General features: G+C 41.1%; 1 protein-coding gene across 4 annotated transcripts in view; it reads right to left on the bottom strand.

Annotated features, from left to right (window-relative positions):
* Positions 1-13,535, bottom strand: part of ELMO1 (engulfment and cell motility 1) — a 261,737-nt gene that overhangs the window by 1,654 nt on the left and 246,548 nt on the right. For all 4 annotated transcript variants that reach the window (XM_009880069.1, XM_009880067.1, XM_009880068.1 and 1 more), the window contains 3 exons: positions 13,382-13,489; positions 9,693-9,775; positions 4,193-4,270 (listed from right to left, as the gene is read on the bottom strand). In XM_009880069.1, coding sequence (XP_009878371.1) covers positions 4,193-4,270; positions 9,693-9,775; positions 13,382-13,489 — 269 coding nt within the window. The remainder of the gene's footprint in view (positions 1-4,192; positions 4,271-9,692; positions 9,776-13,381; positions 13,490-13,535) is intronic.

The raw sequence follows: 13,535 nt of genomic DNA, 5'->3' as shown, positions 1-13,535 counted from the left end.
AGTATTCCCCAGAAAAAGCCTGATTATCTTACACCAAACTTTTAATTCCAAGGCAGCTAATTTAGGTGAACTGAATCCCACCCAAAATCCTTCTTGACTTTAGAAATCCTTTACCAACTATCTAGTTTTACCGTGGTTTGCTTTCCTATGGATTAAGTGGTATCAACTGACCTACACAAAGATAGGCTCCCACGTACCTATGCCTACTTTACCGCTATTTTACATGAAATAACACGCTGTGAAAACTACAGTCAATCAATGCTGTGTCCTTCATGAAAAGTAAATGCCAAGCTACCTGGTGTAATTCTAAATGCCGCAAAGGCTGAATTGGCCTCTAAACCCCCTTCCTTAATGTTAGCTTTTCCCTAATAGAAGATGCCATCTTTCCCAACAGCTGACAGATGGAGATAAACATCGGCTGAATAACCATTTTAAATAAGCAACAAACCCAAGGGAGATTGGCGATCTAGAGTCAACTTCTATCAAATAAGTCACTTCCATTTATTACTACAAGCCATTTATTCAACTATGAACAGAAGTACTCAAATGCTATCATCTAAAAATAAAGATTTCAATCATGAACTTATGTCCTAGTTCGCAGGAGGAAATTAAATCAACCGTAACTGCATTTTTATCTTACAAATACTTATGCTAGATTTCATGCCAAAAAACGGATTTTAAATTTAGCTGACCATTTGCTACATGATACAGCCAAGTTTAAAGATAGCCATGGTTGACTTCATCCTACAGCAGAAATAAGGATTATTTTTAAGGAAAGGAGAGAAAGCCCCCTCTCGTTGTACCTCTTCATCCAGAAAAAGGGCATATTTTTAAAATAGGACGGTTAACACACTTGAACATCCAAAATGAAACCCGACCCATTTAAGTCAGTAGCAAAACAGTAGCAGCGCTAGGATTTCACCCAGGGTGTCGGTAAGCCATGCTGCAGCTTTAATATGAGATTAGCTATACAGAAGACACTTCAGGGTTCAGGCTGTCCTGCTAACAAGTACTAAATAAACAACTTAGCCTGCCTATTCTAGGCTGTCAAAGTGTGTCACTGAAGACTTTTAAAGCATCCAATTTTTGTGGAGTGTACGCAGAACATCAGGAAAAGAAAGAATCTATCCTAGAAATGTAATTGTTTTTGAAGAGACTATAATTTTTTATGATCGACTTACAATCTTTCTTTGGGGAAGTTTTCCCAGAATTCACTCTGAGGAAAGGAACAGAAAGGCGAAAGGCTCTGCTCAGGTTACAGAAGCGCAGAGCATCCATTCAACAGATGCAGCCCCTGACATAAATTGTCCATCACCTGCTCAGTGAGTACGGCCAGCGCTTTCTCTGGGGAGGAATCCCAGCGAGCCAGAAAGCTGAACTGCAGTTCTCTCCTCTTCCAGATATAACTCATTCAGGGCCCACAGAAACCAAATTCTGGCCACAATTCAGATGAATGCAATGGCCTGGAAAAGGGGCTTCCTCTCTAATCTCCATATTGGCAAGGGTATCTAATTAAACTCCTGTACATTTTGAGCAGAGAGAAATCCTAATGAGATGGTGGAAAAACAGAAGCATTCATTCAGGAGCTTTTTTCTTTTTAATATGCAAAACAGACTAAGAGCCACTGAAAAATTAATTTACTACAGATTCATTTTCATAAAACTTCAATGAAACCTAATTATAGCCTCCCTCATCAGTTTCTCTGTCAAAAATCAAGGATAAGATTAATCCACCTTTTTGCTGTGGAGTTGAAACCAGCTATTAGTATTTAAATGAAAAACAAATAGGATGGAGTGATCTCGGAGTGCTGAACCCTCTGGCTAGCACTAAGCTCCAACAGATGACTAAGGGTATTGCCAAACTTAAGCATGCAAGAATGAGGTCCAAATCCCAACAATACCGTTTCAGTAATGAGATTTTATTAAAGAAATACCTTGGGAGTCAAGTCAGTGGAACCAGACAACCTGAAAAGTTGTGGAGGCTTCATCCATCTAGATGCAGCCCCGAACAACCTTGTCTGAGCTCATCGCTGACCTGCTTTGAGCAGGTGGTCAGACTGGGGATGTCCCCAAGGTCCCTTACAACCTGAATCATCCTACGATCCTAGTTCAATGTCACTCGACCCTCACTCTACAATCATGAGGACTGTAGAAGAGCTTGAAAAAAAGCTGTTAAGTCTGACCTGAAATTGTCATGTACTGACATCATTCCTGGTGCTTCACTCAAAGCTTTCTAAACCTTGAGATGCTGCCCACCAAATCTCCCAAGCCGAGAACCCTGCTAAACCAGCACTTCTACGGACAGAACCCCAGTTACTTTGATGAAGAGTCCTGGGCTTCACAACGTGCTACTTGTCTTTCCTTGTGGGTGCTTCCTCTGAACTTTTGTACTTTTTGCTTTAATTTGCTTTAAACAACTCACTCTTCTGTAGGCCATGGAAAAGTACAGAGGAAGTGAGATGCCCTTTTGAAAACTTTCACTTGGGAACTGTCAAGTAGCAGCAGAGACTGCTGCCTCTGGCTGTTTTTTTTTGAACATACTAATTTTGTTTCAAAGAAGCTGCACAAGATCAAAAAGAGAAATAAAGATAATAGGGGTGTTAACGCAATCACGAGCAATTGCGTTAGTGCATCTCACAATGCTACTGCCCATCAGTGGGGTGCAGCAGCAGTTTTTGAACATTTAGACCATTAAAATACACTTGTAGCCACAGGCTATATTTGAGATACAAGTGGCTGAAAAATTTGTCAATTTTCACGACCATTTGCTCTTATGAGTTGAAAGAGACTAGAACTCAATTTCCAGAGAATTTATATCAGAAAGCATTTAACATATGCTCAGTTCTGAGGATGAAGACAATCATGCGTTGCTTAGACCTACAGCTCTAACGGCATATTATGCCTGGGATCCCATTGCTGTTTTCTCTTAGATCAAAACTGACCAGCAAATATTTCTCTGGCATGAACGTACTTGAAAATGACACTCAAATATTAATCCCCAGGAAAACCCAAATGAGCATAACTTAATTTCCTCTCCTAAAATGAACACTTATTTGAAGGTTTTAATCCAGAATTGCAAATGTTGAAGCTGCGTAACTAAATACGCTTCACTTTTACAGCAATTTCATGCACTGTAATAACACTACAGTATAACAGTTTAACACAATCTTTAGTGTTTCATCATCTTAATGCAGTGTTCTGAACTGAGACCAAATGTGATACCAAAAAATAAGTGTGCAAATGGAACACCAACTCTTGTTGCTTTAGAAATAAGAAGGGAAAACTTCATATTTTTTTTTTTTTAATATAGTGCATTCTGCTAAATCTTCACTTGGAAGTTCTTTGAGAGAAACACAAATGATTAGGTAAAATAGTTCAATCACCTTCCAAAAGGCAATGATGTTGTCTATTTCCTTGTGTTTTCAATTAAGAGAAGGGAGCAGGGAGAGGGCTGTCATTCTGCCTCGCTATTTGTACTTACACCATCCTCATACAAATGAGACCCATTGCAAAACACTCCCCTGTGGAGATGCAATAGACAGGAGCTTCTATGACTACCTGCCATGAATGGTCTTAAACACTGTGAAACTAAGAATAAGGGGATAGGCTGCTCTGGAGAACACCAGTCTTTGGCTGAAACTGAGACCCAGTAATGGTATAACCTCCCCTGATTATGCTGGCATCGTCAACATGAGCTGAGGATGGCAGTGATTCTTTAAGAGCTTGGCTGTAGAAATCATCAGTGTTGAACTAAAGTTCACTAAAGTGAACGCACAGCAAAATTCTCCAATGTCTAAAGTAGAGCAGACCAAGAGAAATCTTTGTTACACCAGGAAACAGTGAACAAGGTCTGCGGAACTGCGAGGTCTTCCCAAGCTCTCTTCTTGGTTTTACTTATGGCTCATATTACAGTAGGGCTTAGAAATACTGATCTTTAATTTGGACCCCATGTGCTCTATGATGTACAAATACAAAACACGTTCCTTCTCCGGCTCAGGATATGCATGAAAATTGCAGGTCTTTCTCCCATACTAACCCCTCTGCTTTCGGTTTGTTGTGAGCCACGACACAGGTTTAGATGGACCAGTACTCTGTGCCAAGATGACCATTCTTATGTTCTTGTAAAGCTGTCTGGTGTCATAAAGCAACTAATAGGGCTTCAAAGAAGTTTCTGTACTCTGAACTTGACTTACCTCATGCTTGTCTGGAGCAATGAAATTCAACTGGCCACTTGAGTCATACAATATAGAGAAAGCAAGCTCTAGCACCTCCTGGAACAATACAAAGAAACAGATATTAATGCTGCATGAGAGAGGCATTCATACATTCAGGTTCGTCTTTCTTTCCTACCACTTATTCCCCAAATCAAGTGGCAAAATAGGTTATGGTACTCTCCTGCCTGGCCAAAGCCACAGCAGTACCGGACCATTGTCAATGACTGGCACAGCAAGAACCCCACCACAGACACTTCAGTCAAAACCAACTCACCGCCCTCAGTGCTGACCGTAGCTCACTCGGTCATGGATTACTTTACCATTTGAGTTTAAATTTGAGCTAGGCAACGGTGAGGACTAAAATCAATATAATGCATAATAGTATGCTTGCAACAAACTCTTGATGAAGACCCACTTTTTTTTCAATGTGTATCGATTAAACTTGCAAAGTTCTGCAAGGTTTGACTCCCTGTGTCAAAAATCTTGCCAGGACAGTTAATCTCCTGGTATATACTTATACTCCTTTCACTGCCGGAAATCTATTAAATTATTCATTCTCAAGAGATTTCTGTCATTTTGCTTCTACCTGAATCAGAATCAGCAGCCGCAGTCAAACTGAACTGTCTGGGTTACTTAAAGACCCAAATGAATCTTGGGAAAGGCAAAAATGATCATCTTTTTTCCCCTCAGCATCGAAGCTGGAATTTCAAAGGTGCCAAAGTGAATTCATCAAGCACAGACCTTCCATAAAAGTCACCTGGACCTGGGTTCCTATGGGGAAAACCAAGCAATTTCAATAAATAATGAATCTCCACTGGCCTGCAGTGAGCACGTAAAGATGTTGTGTTATCACAGTTACTGCACTCATTGCTACAAACACTGTTACAAGGAGTTCCCAACACGTAAGGTAGCTGGATATGGATGTAATAGCCCTGTGGAAAAAAGACCTGGCTGCAGACGAGAGTGCTGACTCCTAACTACTTTGATCTGTATCGTATGTCCTGTTCTTTTTGCCTCTTGGCTTCCTGAGCCCCATAATACTGATTGCCTTTGCTGACTCTCAGCTGATGACAGTCCCTACAACTGCCAGCAGTGACAAGAGTGTGGCTTCTTAAATTTCCTACACTCAGTTTTAAAATAGTAGAACTGCCTGCGAGGACTGCAGCATATCCATTGCTCTAGATTTCTACCCCTGGTCTGAAACAGCCATGGGTCTTTGGACTTCGGTAAGGGTTATTTCATTTTTGAACTTGTGTGATTAAGAGCAGAGTCTGATTCGTGGAATGTGCAATCCTTAGGGATAATCTTGGACGATTAGAGATGGGGCTTCTCATGGGAAACGCTCTTGGTTTCGTCGAGTTTAGTTATTAGGTTCAACTTGCTGCATTGCCAGGCCACAGGAGACAAGTCTCTGTTAAATCCCCACGGAAGCTGCAGATACTAATAGCGCTGGTGCACTCAGCAAACAAATGGCTCACGGCTCACACAGCCTTTTTGTGTTTTAGGCATGTCTCTCAGCCACACCTTATTAAGAGTGATGTCCCTCATTACAGAAACAAGTTTACCTCTGCCCACACAAACGTGGCATTATCTCCTCAGAGTGTTATAAATTACTGACAGAACATGCTAAGTCATGTAACTGAAGTTGCGAAAATAAAGCGTATCACTAAAAAAAGGGCTTGTACTGCTCTACTGTGATGTTCCTGAATTTCATGGAGGTCAACAACAATCCCATAGGCCTGGCCCCTGTATATTTGTCCTTTGGGAAATTCCAAGGGATTTATGTTTTTGTTCATCTCAAAGAAAGGAAAAGAAGAGTAAAACCCTGCCTGAAAGAGGAACATCCCAGGGAGCCACAGGTTTGGTCATTTCCAGTCAGGCAGACAATGAGAAAGGGCTACATTTAGGGCACCAAGCTTCCCTTTATGGGGGAAAGTGAGAGCTTGGCAGCCCTGGCTCCCATTCAGCTTCTTCCCTGGCTGCTCCGGAGATGAAAGGCTCAGAAATTACAGCTTCCAGGTGCCAGCATCTCTGTCATCTCATGCACAGCAAACTGTCAAGGAAAATGGAAGCCTAAGGAGCCGGAGTTGCCAACTGGCCCTCCACATTGATGGTGGTCTCAGTGGTTGAGCTGGCTGACTTCTAAGGTACTCCCACCTCATTTTGTTACATTCCCATCAATGACAGGCGATTTTGAGGAACTGGCAATTCCTAAAGGAAAACTGGTCAGTCTCTATCAGCCATCTGTGGTTTTCTCCTCCCTTTTCTGTCCTACTTCTCAACCTTTCTCAAAGTCATTTTCCACTCCAGGTTTTTCCACCAGTTTCTCTGTCTCTCTGGTCTTTTCTTTTTTTTTTTTTTATTCTCCCATTCCTTCCAACCTGCTCCTTCCCTCTTTGTTTTGCTTTCCTCCTCCCTCACCTCAATCTGATGAGCTCACTCCCTTGACACCCCTAACTCTTTCCACCCTTGCACATGTCAGAACTCTGCCCTTCCCTAGATGCTTGTCAAAGGTAACAGTATTGGGACCCACAATGTGGCTCTCTTTTGAACTTAATTGAAAACAAGGAACAAGTGACTCCACACCTGCTGGCTGGGCACTTCCCACTCCTTGGTTTCAACTCTGCAGGGAAAGCTGTTGGAGGTGGTATGAGGGGCAGCTTGCTCTTCCATGCCCAGAGCTTCTCTCTCCCGCAATCTCTGCTGGCCTCTCACATGGGCCAGAGACATCTAAATAGTCATTTTAGGTGCCTACTGCTGAGTGACCCCACGCAGCTGGAATGACCTCACTCCTCTCTGCCTACTCTGTCATCAACAGCCTCAAAACGACCATGTCTTTGCTGAAGGCTGAGACCATAGCCACGGTAAGTTTGCTCCCCGCACCCCCCGAGAACTATCTATACATGGGCAGAGAACTTGTTCAACCAATATGAAATAAAAGAGAAGAGAAGCTGCATTCAACAGGGAAGTGAGCAGAATCATTTCTGCTCACAGAAATGGCACCAAGCCTGAACGCTGCCATGTCAGCAAATAAAGGGTGATAGGAGAACACTGAGAAAAACGTGGCAATGTTTTTTCCAAATTCTTCTCTTGTGCTTTGTTTTGAAGGATGCAAAATCTAATGTATTTCATTTCCTTGAAATTCATTAATATTACTTGAGAGTCAGAAATGAGGACTTTAAAATTAAGAGGACTTTAAAATTAAACCTAATTTAAAAAGACAAGCAAGATGAACAACAATGGATTCAGGTCTGGTCCTATCAAGCCATTCCAGCTTCATATGCATCCTAATTCCAATTCACTTTAACTCTTATTTATTTCTAAATCGTCCCGCTGGAAGAATAACGGCCATGTGCCGGCAAATGAAGAGACGCTGAAGCCTTTGTTATGGACATTCTGCCAATTCCAGCTATGTTCATAGCAGTGGCATTCTGCCATTCAATTTTCTTTTCTGCCAATGAATAAACATTAAGGTGGTTGTTATACATGTACAAAGAAAGCACAGGATGAAAATGCCTCTTAAAAAATATATCCCTGATTGTGAAATTTCAGGAAGTTAGAGGTTTCATACACCAAACAGCCCAACTGCATTGTGTCTGGCTTTCTTTTTTTAATTTTCATTTCATTGTCCACATTAAGCTGGTACTCCACAAAAAATAATGTGTTATTCCTATGATGTCAGTTAAGTAGTTGCAATATTATGCATGCCAGTTTGATTGGAATGACAACTAATTTCACAAATTCTGTGATTCTTAGCGGGAAAAAACCAAGGAATCGGGGAAGGAAAAAAAAACCCCAAACCCCAAAATCCCCTACCACACCAGAAATAGTAAAAACGTACTTATTACTGCCAAGATCACAAATGGAAAGCTCCAGCTATGTATGGATGCAGCCACGCTACCTATCAACTCCTGATCTTCACATTCTCAGTCAGCAGTCTTATGCTAGTCCGAAGCAATTTTACCTGAGGAAATGGAGTGATGCCGACAGCTAAGGACAAACTCATCTGCAGCACTGCTATTTAGCATTAAATACTATCTAGACATTACTGCTCCATAAAGATGACACATTCCATCGCTGCCACCCACTGCTTTCCTTCTTCTCATCTTTCCTTTTTGTGTGGACATATGAGTGCTAAGACAGGGAAGCACTAAAAATACTTTATATGCATCATATAAATGCCGCAGCCAAACGCTGTTGACGGTTCAGCTGTAACATGAGGTAGGAGTTGTATGCAATCGATCGTGTGCGTGTGTGTTAGTGCCCTGATTCAGAAAAATCAACAAGCAAAAATACTCCTGGGATTTTTTTCCAGGCTTGTCTTGACTTTTTCATTCCCAACCATGTAAAGCTGATGCTGAAAGGAGATGACCGTATCCCGATACACTTAAAGCAAATCATGTGTATGAGAAACAAATGCAAATGAGTGCCTTTTCATTTTCTGTGGTTCCAATCAGAACTGTTTTTTCCGGTATTTATTTGAACACTGAATACATGTACTTTATTTTTTAAAGTGCTGAAGCAGGAACCCTTTTATCCACTGAAATATCTTTCTAGTTGGACTCAAAATTTCTGTTCCAGGTAATCAGAAATTCTGATTCAAATCCTCTGATATGGTTCCCAGACCTCAGGGTGTGGTCCTAGAACATCACCAGATTCTCACTCCTTCTTGTAAGGTCAGACAGCACGACCTGATAGAAAACTTATGAGCATACTTCATACAATATGGTATGAAGGCCGCCACTACCAAAGACGTAGACTTTGCTAGTAACTCACTTTCTTCTTGCTGTAGTGGCAATTCTTACTAAAAAAAACTCTGCAAGATTCTGGCACTGTACAATTTGAGTCTTACTGTCAGTTCACAGCTCTTGATCTGAAAATCTGAAAGGTAGCATAAATCTAATTTAAGCTGACAATTGTCTCCTACACATTTTTTCCCAAATGCACTGCTGAACACATCTTTATATGCCTCGTTAACTGCCTAGCATTTACCTTATATCCTTTTGTTGGCAGTTGTTTTTCTATCTGACTGGACCTGAAGTTATCATCAGCTGGACATTAATTGCAAATTTGGCATGTCCCAGTGTTCGCTGAATGTGAGTTCATCAGATAATACAGATGGAACAAACTAGTTGTTTATCAGAGACGATATAGAGTAGGTACCAACAGTCATCACTGCTCTGCTCTGCAGCAGCAGTCAAAATTGCTTTGCTTAAGAGGTAGAAGACACCACTACTAAAGATTATTCTAGCGAGCTCTGGGCATATCACAATGCACATCCGCTGTGAAATCTGTGTAAAGGAAGGTAGACTGTCCTAATAATTTAACTCAAATGGTCTGAGCTGAAAACAAAGCGTGTGTGCATACACAGAAAGGTGGCAGGCTGGAATGAAAAATACCTGTATTACTTCAGGGAAGGTCAAGTTGACAAGCTTTGTATTCTGCAGAGTGTATGTTCATAACAATTTGAGAACTGTACCTTGTTTTGTTTAAGAGCTCCTTTCTCCTTCATGTGAGGGCAGTCTTTCCCAGTCACAACAGCTTTTATATCTGCCACTGGCACTGCATTAAAAAGAAACAAAAGCAAAACCAGAAAACTAGTTATAACCAAGGTGTGTAAAAGCTACAGAGTCTAAAAAGAGGCGAGACTAATGTGTAAAAATTGCCACCTCCTTTGTCATTTCCAGCCTGTTGAAAGAAAGAAAACTGGAAGAAAACAACTGAAATAGGAATCAATGAGTCTTGAGAAAATTTCAGGCATCTGAGCATGCTTTTCCTTGCCTGTTGAGACTACTTTGGCTAAGAGCCTTTCATATAGATGTGTACCTGTGTCTGGACAGTTTTTATGTGTAGTCATGTATGTAGAAAACATAGTATGTGTTTTCTGCCTTACTACTGTAATATGCTTGCCCTGTTGTTGCTCTTTTCTAAGCCTCCAGGTAAAGTCTCTGCTGGAGAGAGGATGCTGGGCAAGTTGGACCCTACCTCACTCAATATGGTTGTCCTTCTGTTAATGCCTGTATGAATTTTTCAAATAGCTTTTTATTTCACTCCCATCACCAGTTTTGTTGCTTTCTGGTACTAACAGGAATTAGGACTACTAATGACCCATTCCAATTGCTTTAAAATGTGATATGATCAGAAATCGTTGGGGGGAAAAAAAAGGTAAGAAAAAATACTGGAAGCTGCTGCCACTCATACTCACTCACAGAGTGAGGTCACTAAAACATAAAGATAAATTTCCCTGAGTTTCAAGTAGAAGTCAATCTTCCAACAGTAATTACATTATGGAGAATCTATATGCTCCACAATACAATATGGTCAGTGAGTGACAGTTTCTACAATCTATAAATAATCCATTATCCTTGTGGCTGTGGAAAAGCATCATATATATAGAACCGCATAACAATACGAAAATCTGTTACTGCCCAGCTCCTTACAAACTCTAATGGAAATACTGGAGAGGAGAAAAGCATTTTCTCTTCCCCTGGTTACAGCAAAACTATGCATTTTATTACACATTACCTCAGCACTATGGTCAAATGGATAGCATGGGACACAATAGACATTTTTAAAGGACTTTCTTTGCATAGAAAGCTAAAAGAAACGGAAGTTATTTGGCTCTTCACTAGTCAACCTCACCTGCCTTTAGTCTCAGCACTTCATGCTGTGGACACTACCCTAGTTTTTGGTCAACAAGAGGTATTATTTTTGAGAGCAAGCTAGGACAAACTGGGAAGTAAAGGATATATTAAACTACAACTATGGTAGACAGGTCTTCTTAAAAAGAAAGAGTTCCTGCCATTTGCTGAAGATGCCCAGAAAAACAATTTCTGTTTGCATAAGGTAGGGTTTTCTCAAGTTAGATCTCTCAACCAAGAAGGCTTCTTTTCCAGGTTTCATACACTCGATCTCTGTGATCTGGAATGCAGTTACTACAGGAGAGCAGAGACTGATGTGACAACCTGATCTTTATTTATCTGGACCTTGGCCTATTCCTTGCTTTGGAAAACTAGAATCAAACACTTCAGATGGTATCAGAAGCTGACGACAAGATGCTGGAGGGTGTGAGCACAGATGTGATGTGCTTACAACATATAAAACCCTGAAAAAGGGGGTTGCTGTTTTCTGTCCCAGCGGAAGTCTGCACAGCTTGTTAACTCTGCACTCCTGAGGAGAGGGGTGGCATTCACAGAAGTGAAAAGGTTACAAACCCCCACATTTATTATTTGAGATAGACACTGGTTATTCAAGCTTGGCAAAGAGATACATGAAATGCCGTGTGCTCCTTCTCTTGGTCCTCCATTTTCTTACCCACCTACTCTCTTTCATCTGCTGGCCTGCTCCCAAATAGTGACAACCTGGTCATCATATTCAGACCTTAATAGTTCAAAATTCAATATGAGTCTATCCAAAGAACATCAGAATATTCCTGGAAATGTTCTGTAAAATTCCTAAGAAGTTTGGCCTGACACGTTGTGAACAATAGTGCCACTTTATAATCTTGCAACTTGCAATATTCTCAACTCTGCTTAATTAAACTCTGATGTGGGTGGCACTCGGGTAAATCTCATATCCTTCATAGCCTGAAAACCTGAGGTATGGATGAAATAATTGTATCTTTCTCAAACTGCATCAGTATCCACTCTGCCAGCAAGCGCGCACAAGGAACACGTGGGTCTGGCCTAGTGGTTTCTACAGTAAGAGCCTTCTGTCCCAGTGGGATCCTGACATTCCTGAGTAGGCTCAAGAGCCTACGGAAAATGCAAATGCAAGATGAAGCTTGCAGTCAGCGTCAGGGGTTTGAGCATGGAAGTGTTCTCAAAGCAAACAAATCTGAGAACTGCTGGTCTCATAACTATGCCTGCAGTTCAAGTGTGACCTTCATTCTTCTTCTGTCGTTCTGACGCTACCCTAACATTCAAGGGCTATTTCTCTACGCCTGGTCCAGAAAAACAGCCTCTTCCAGTGCCAATGCAGCAATGTGAACCCCCGCCCTATGTTCTGCCAAGACTGCAGTTAAGAGCGTGCAACATCCTTGAGGCAATCTGCAAGGCAATGAAACAAGGGAACGTGACTGTGAACTGCCAAGGCTCCAGCACCAGACAGGCTCTTCTTCTTTCCCTCCCAGAGTGCATCTGGGAGTACTTAGAAATTTTAAAAGGTGCTGCCTGGAGACAGGTTGGGGGAGCAGAAAAGAGAAACAATTCTTTATTTTACTAAGATACAGAAAAATCACTCATTTTCTCAATTTTCAGGCTGGAAAAATTTGAAACTTCTGAAAAATTAGTCTTTCTGCCATTCCATGAAAGAAGTGGAGCTACTAACTGCAACGCTTGTACAAGCACGTCTAATTTGATAATGCGAAGAATGGCATTTATTACTAATAGACGTTCAGAAAAGAACAAAAAAGAAATGATTCCTTATTCAATGCTTGTTTTCTTGAAGTCACTTTCTGGTGACAGAACTACACTGGTCATTATTTCTATTATCATAAAAAAATTTTCCCAGGATCATAGGTTAAACCTCTACAACTCATGTTGAAGGACGAAAGAGAAATTATCATGAGAGTATGATCCTTCTGGAGGGCTCCAAAATTACTTTTATCCATTAAAAAAACATTCCGATAAATTCCTTGCTAAGAGTTATCAAAGAGGCATGTCCTCTCCCAGCTGGGTACACAGTAACAGTGAGGTCCTCTCAATAGTGTTCACAGCAATGTGTCATCTTTAAGTCCACTCCCCACAATAACGAAAAAGACCTTTGACTGCCATGGATTTCTCCTCCAGTCACGAGACTGTTTGCAACAGAAGAAACATCTGTCTTCATGAACAGGAAGTGCTTTTGAATATGCCCAAGTATTTTTATTCGACATCTGCTGTTAGATGAGCTATGAAAATAAACTGTGTTCCTCCCCATGAAAGGCATGACATTTCCAAGCTGAATGAAATTATAAACTCCTGGAAAGCTGAGCTCAGTCCTCATACACACTTGCCAGTGAACAGTAGAACAGTGTTTGAATGCAGAAGGAAATGTCCTCTGGTCTTTAGTGCCTGCCATAAACAGAGCTGGTCATAATGTCCCGTGTTAAGAGAAACCCACCACAAGTTACAAAGAGGAACTAGCTTATAAGAAGCAAAAGTAGCACAATCTTTCTGCATGACTTACATTTATCTTGCAAGGAATCATGGGGGACTTCTCCCTGGGGACTTTCTTCCAAGTCTCCGTAGTGCAAGACTTTGTGATTAGGTGAAAGTCGACAATACCAAAATTTGTCTGTTAAAATAAATGCATTAAACAAGGTCACTAACATGTCTTCATC

The sequence above is a fragment of the Charadrius vociferus genome, unplaced genomic scaffold (genome assembly GCF_000708025.1).
Source record: "Charadrius vociferus isolate BGI_N301 unplaced genomic scaffold, ASM70802v2 scaffold760, whole genome shotgun sequence".
NCBI classification, from domain to species: Eukaryota; Metazoa; Chordata; class Aves; order Charadriiformes; family Charadriidae; genus Charadrius; species Charadrius vociferus.
This window is presented reverse-complemented; position numbering and strand designations above follow the sequence as displayed.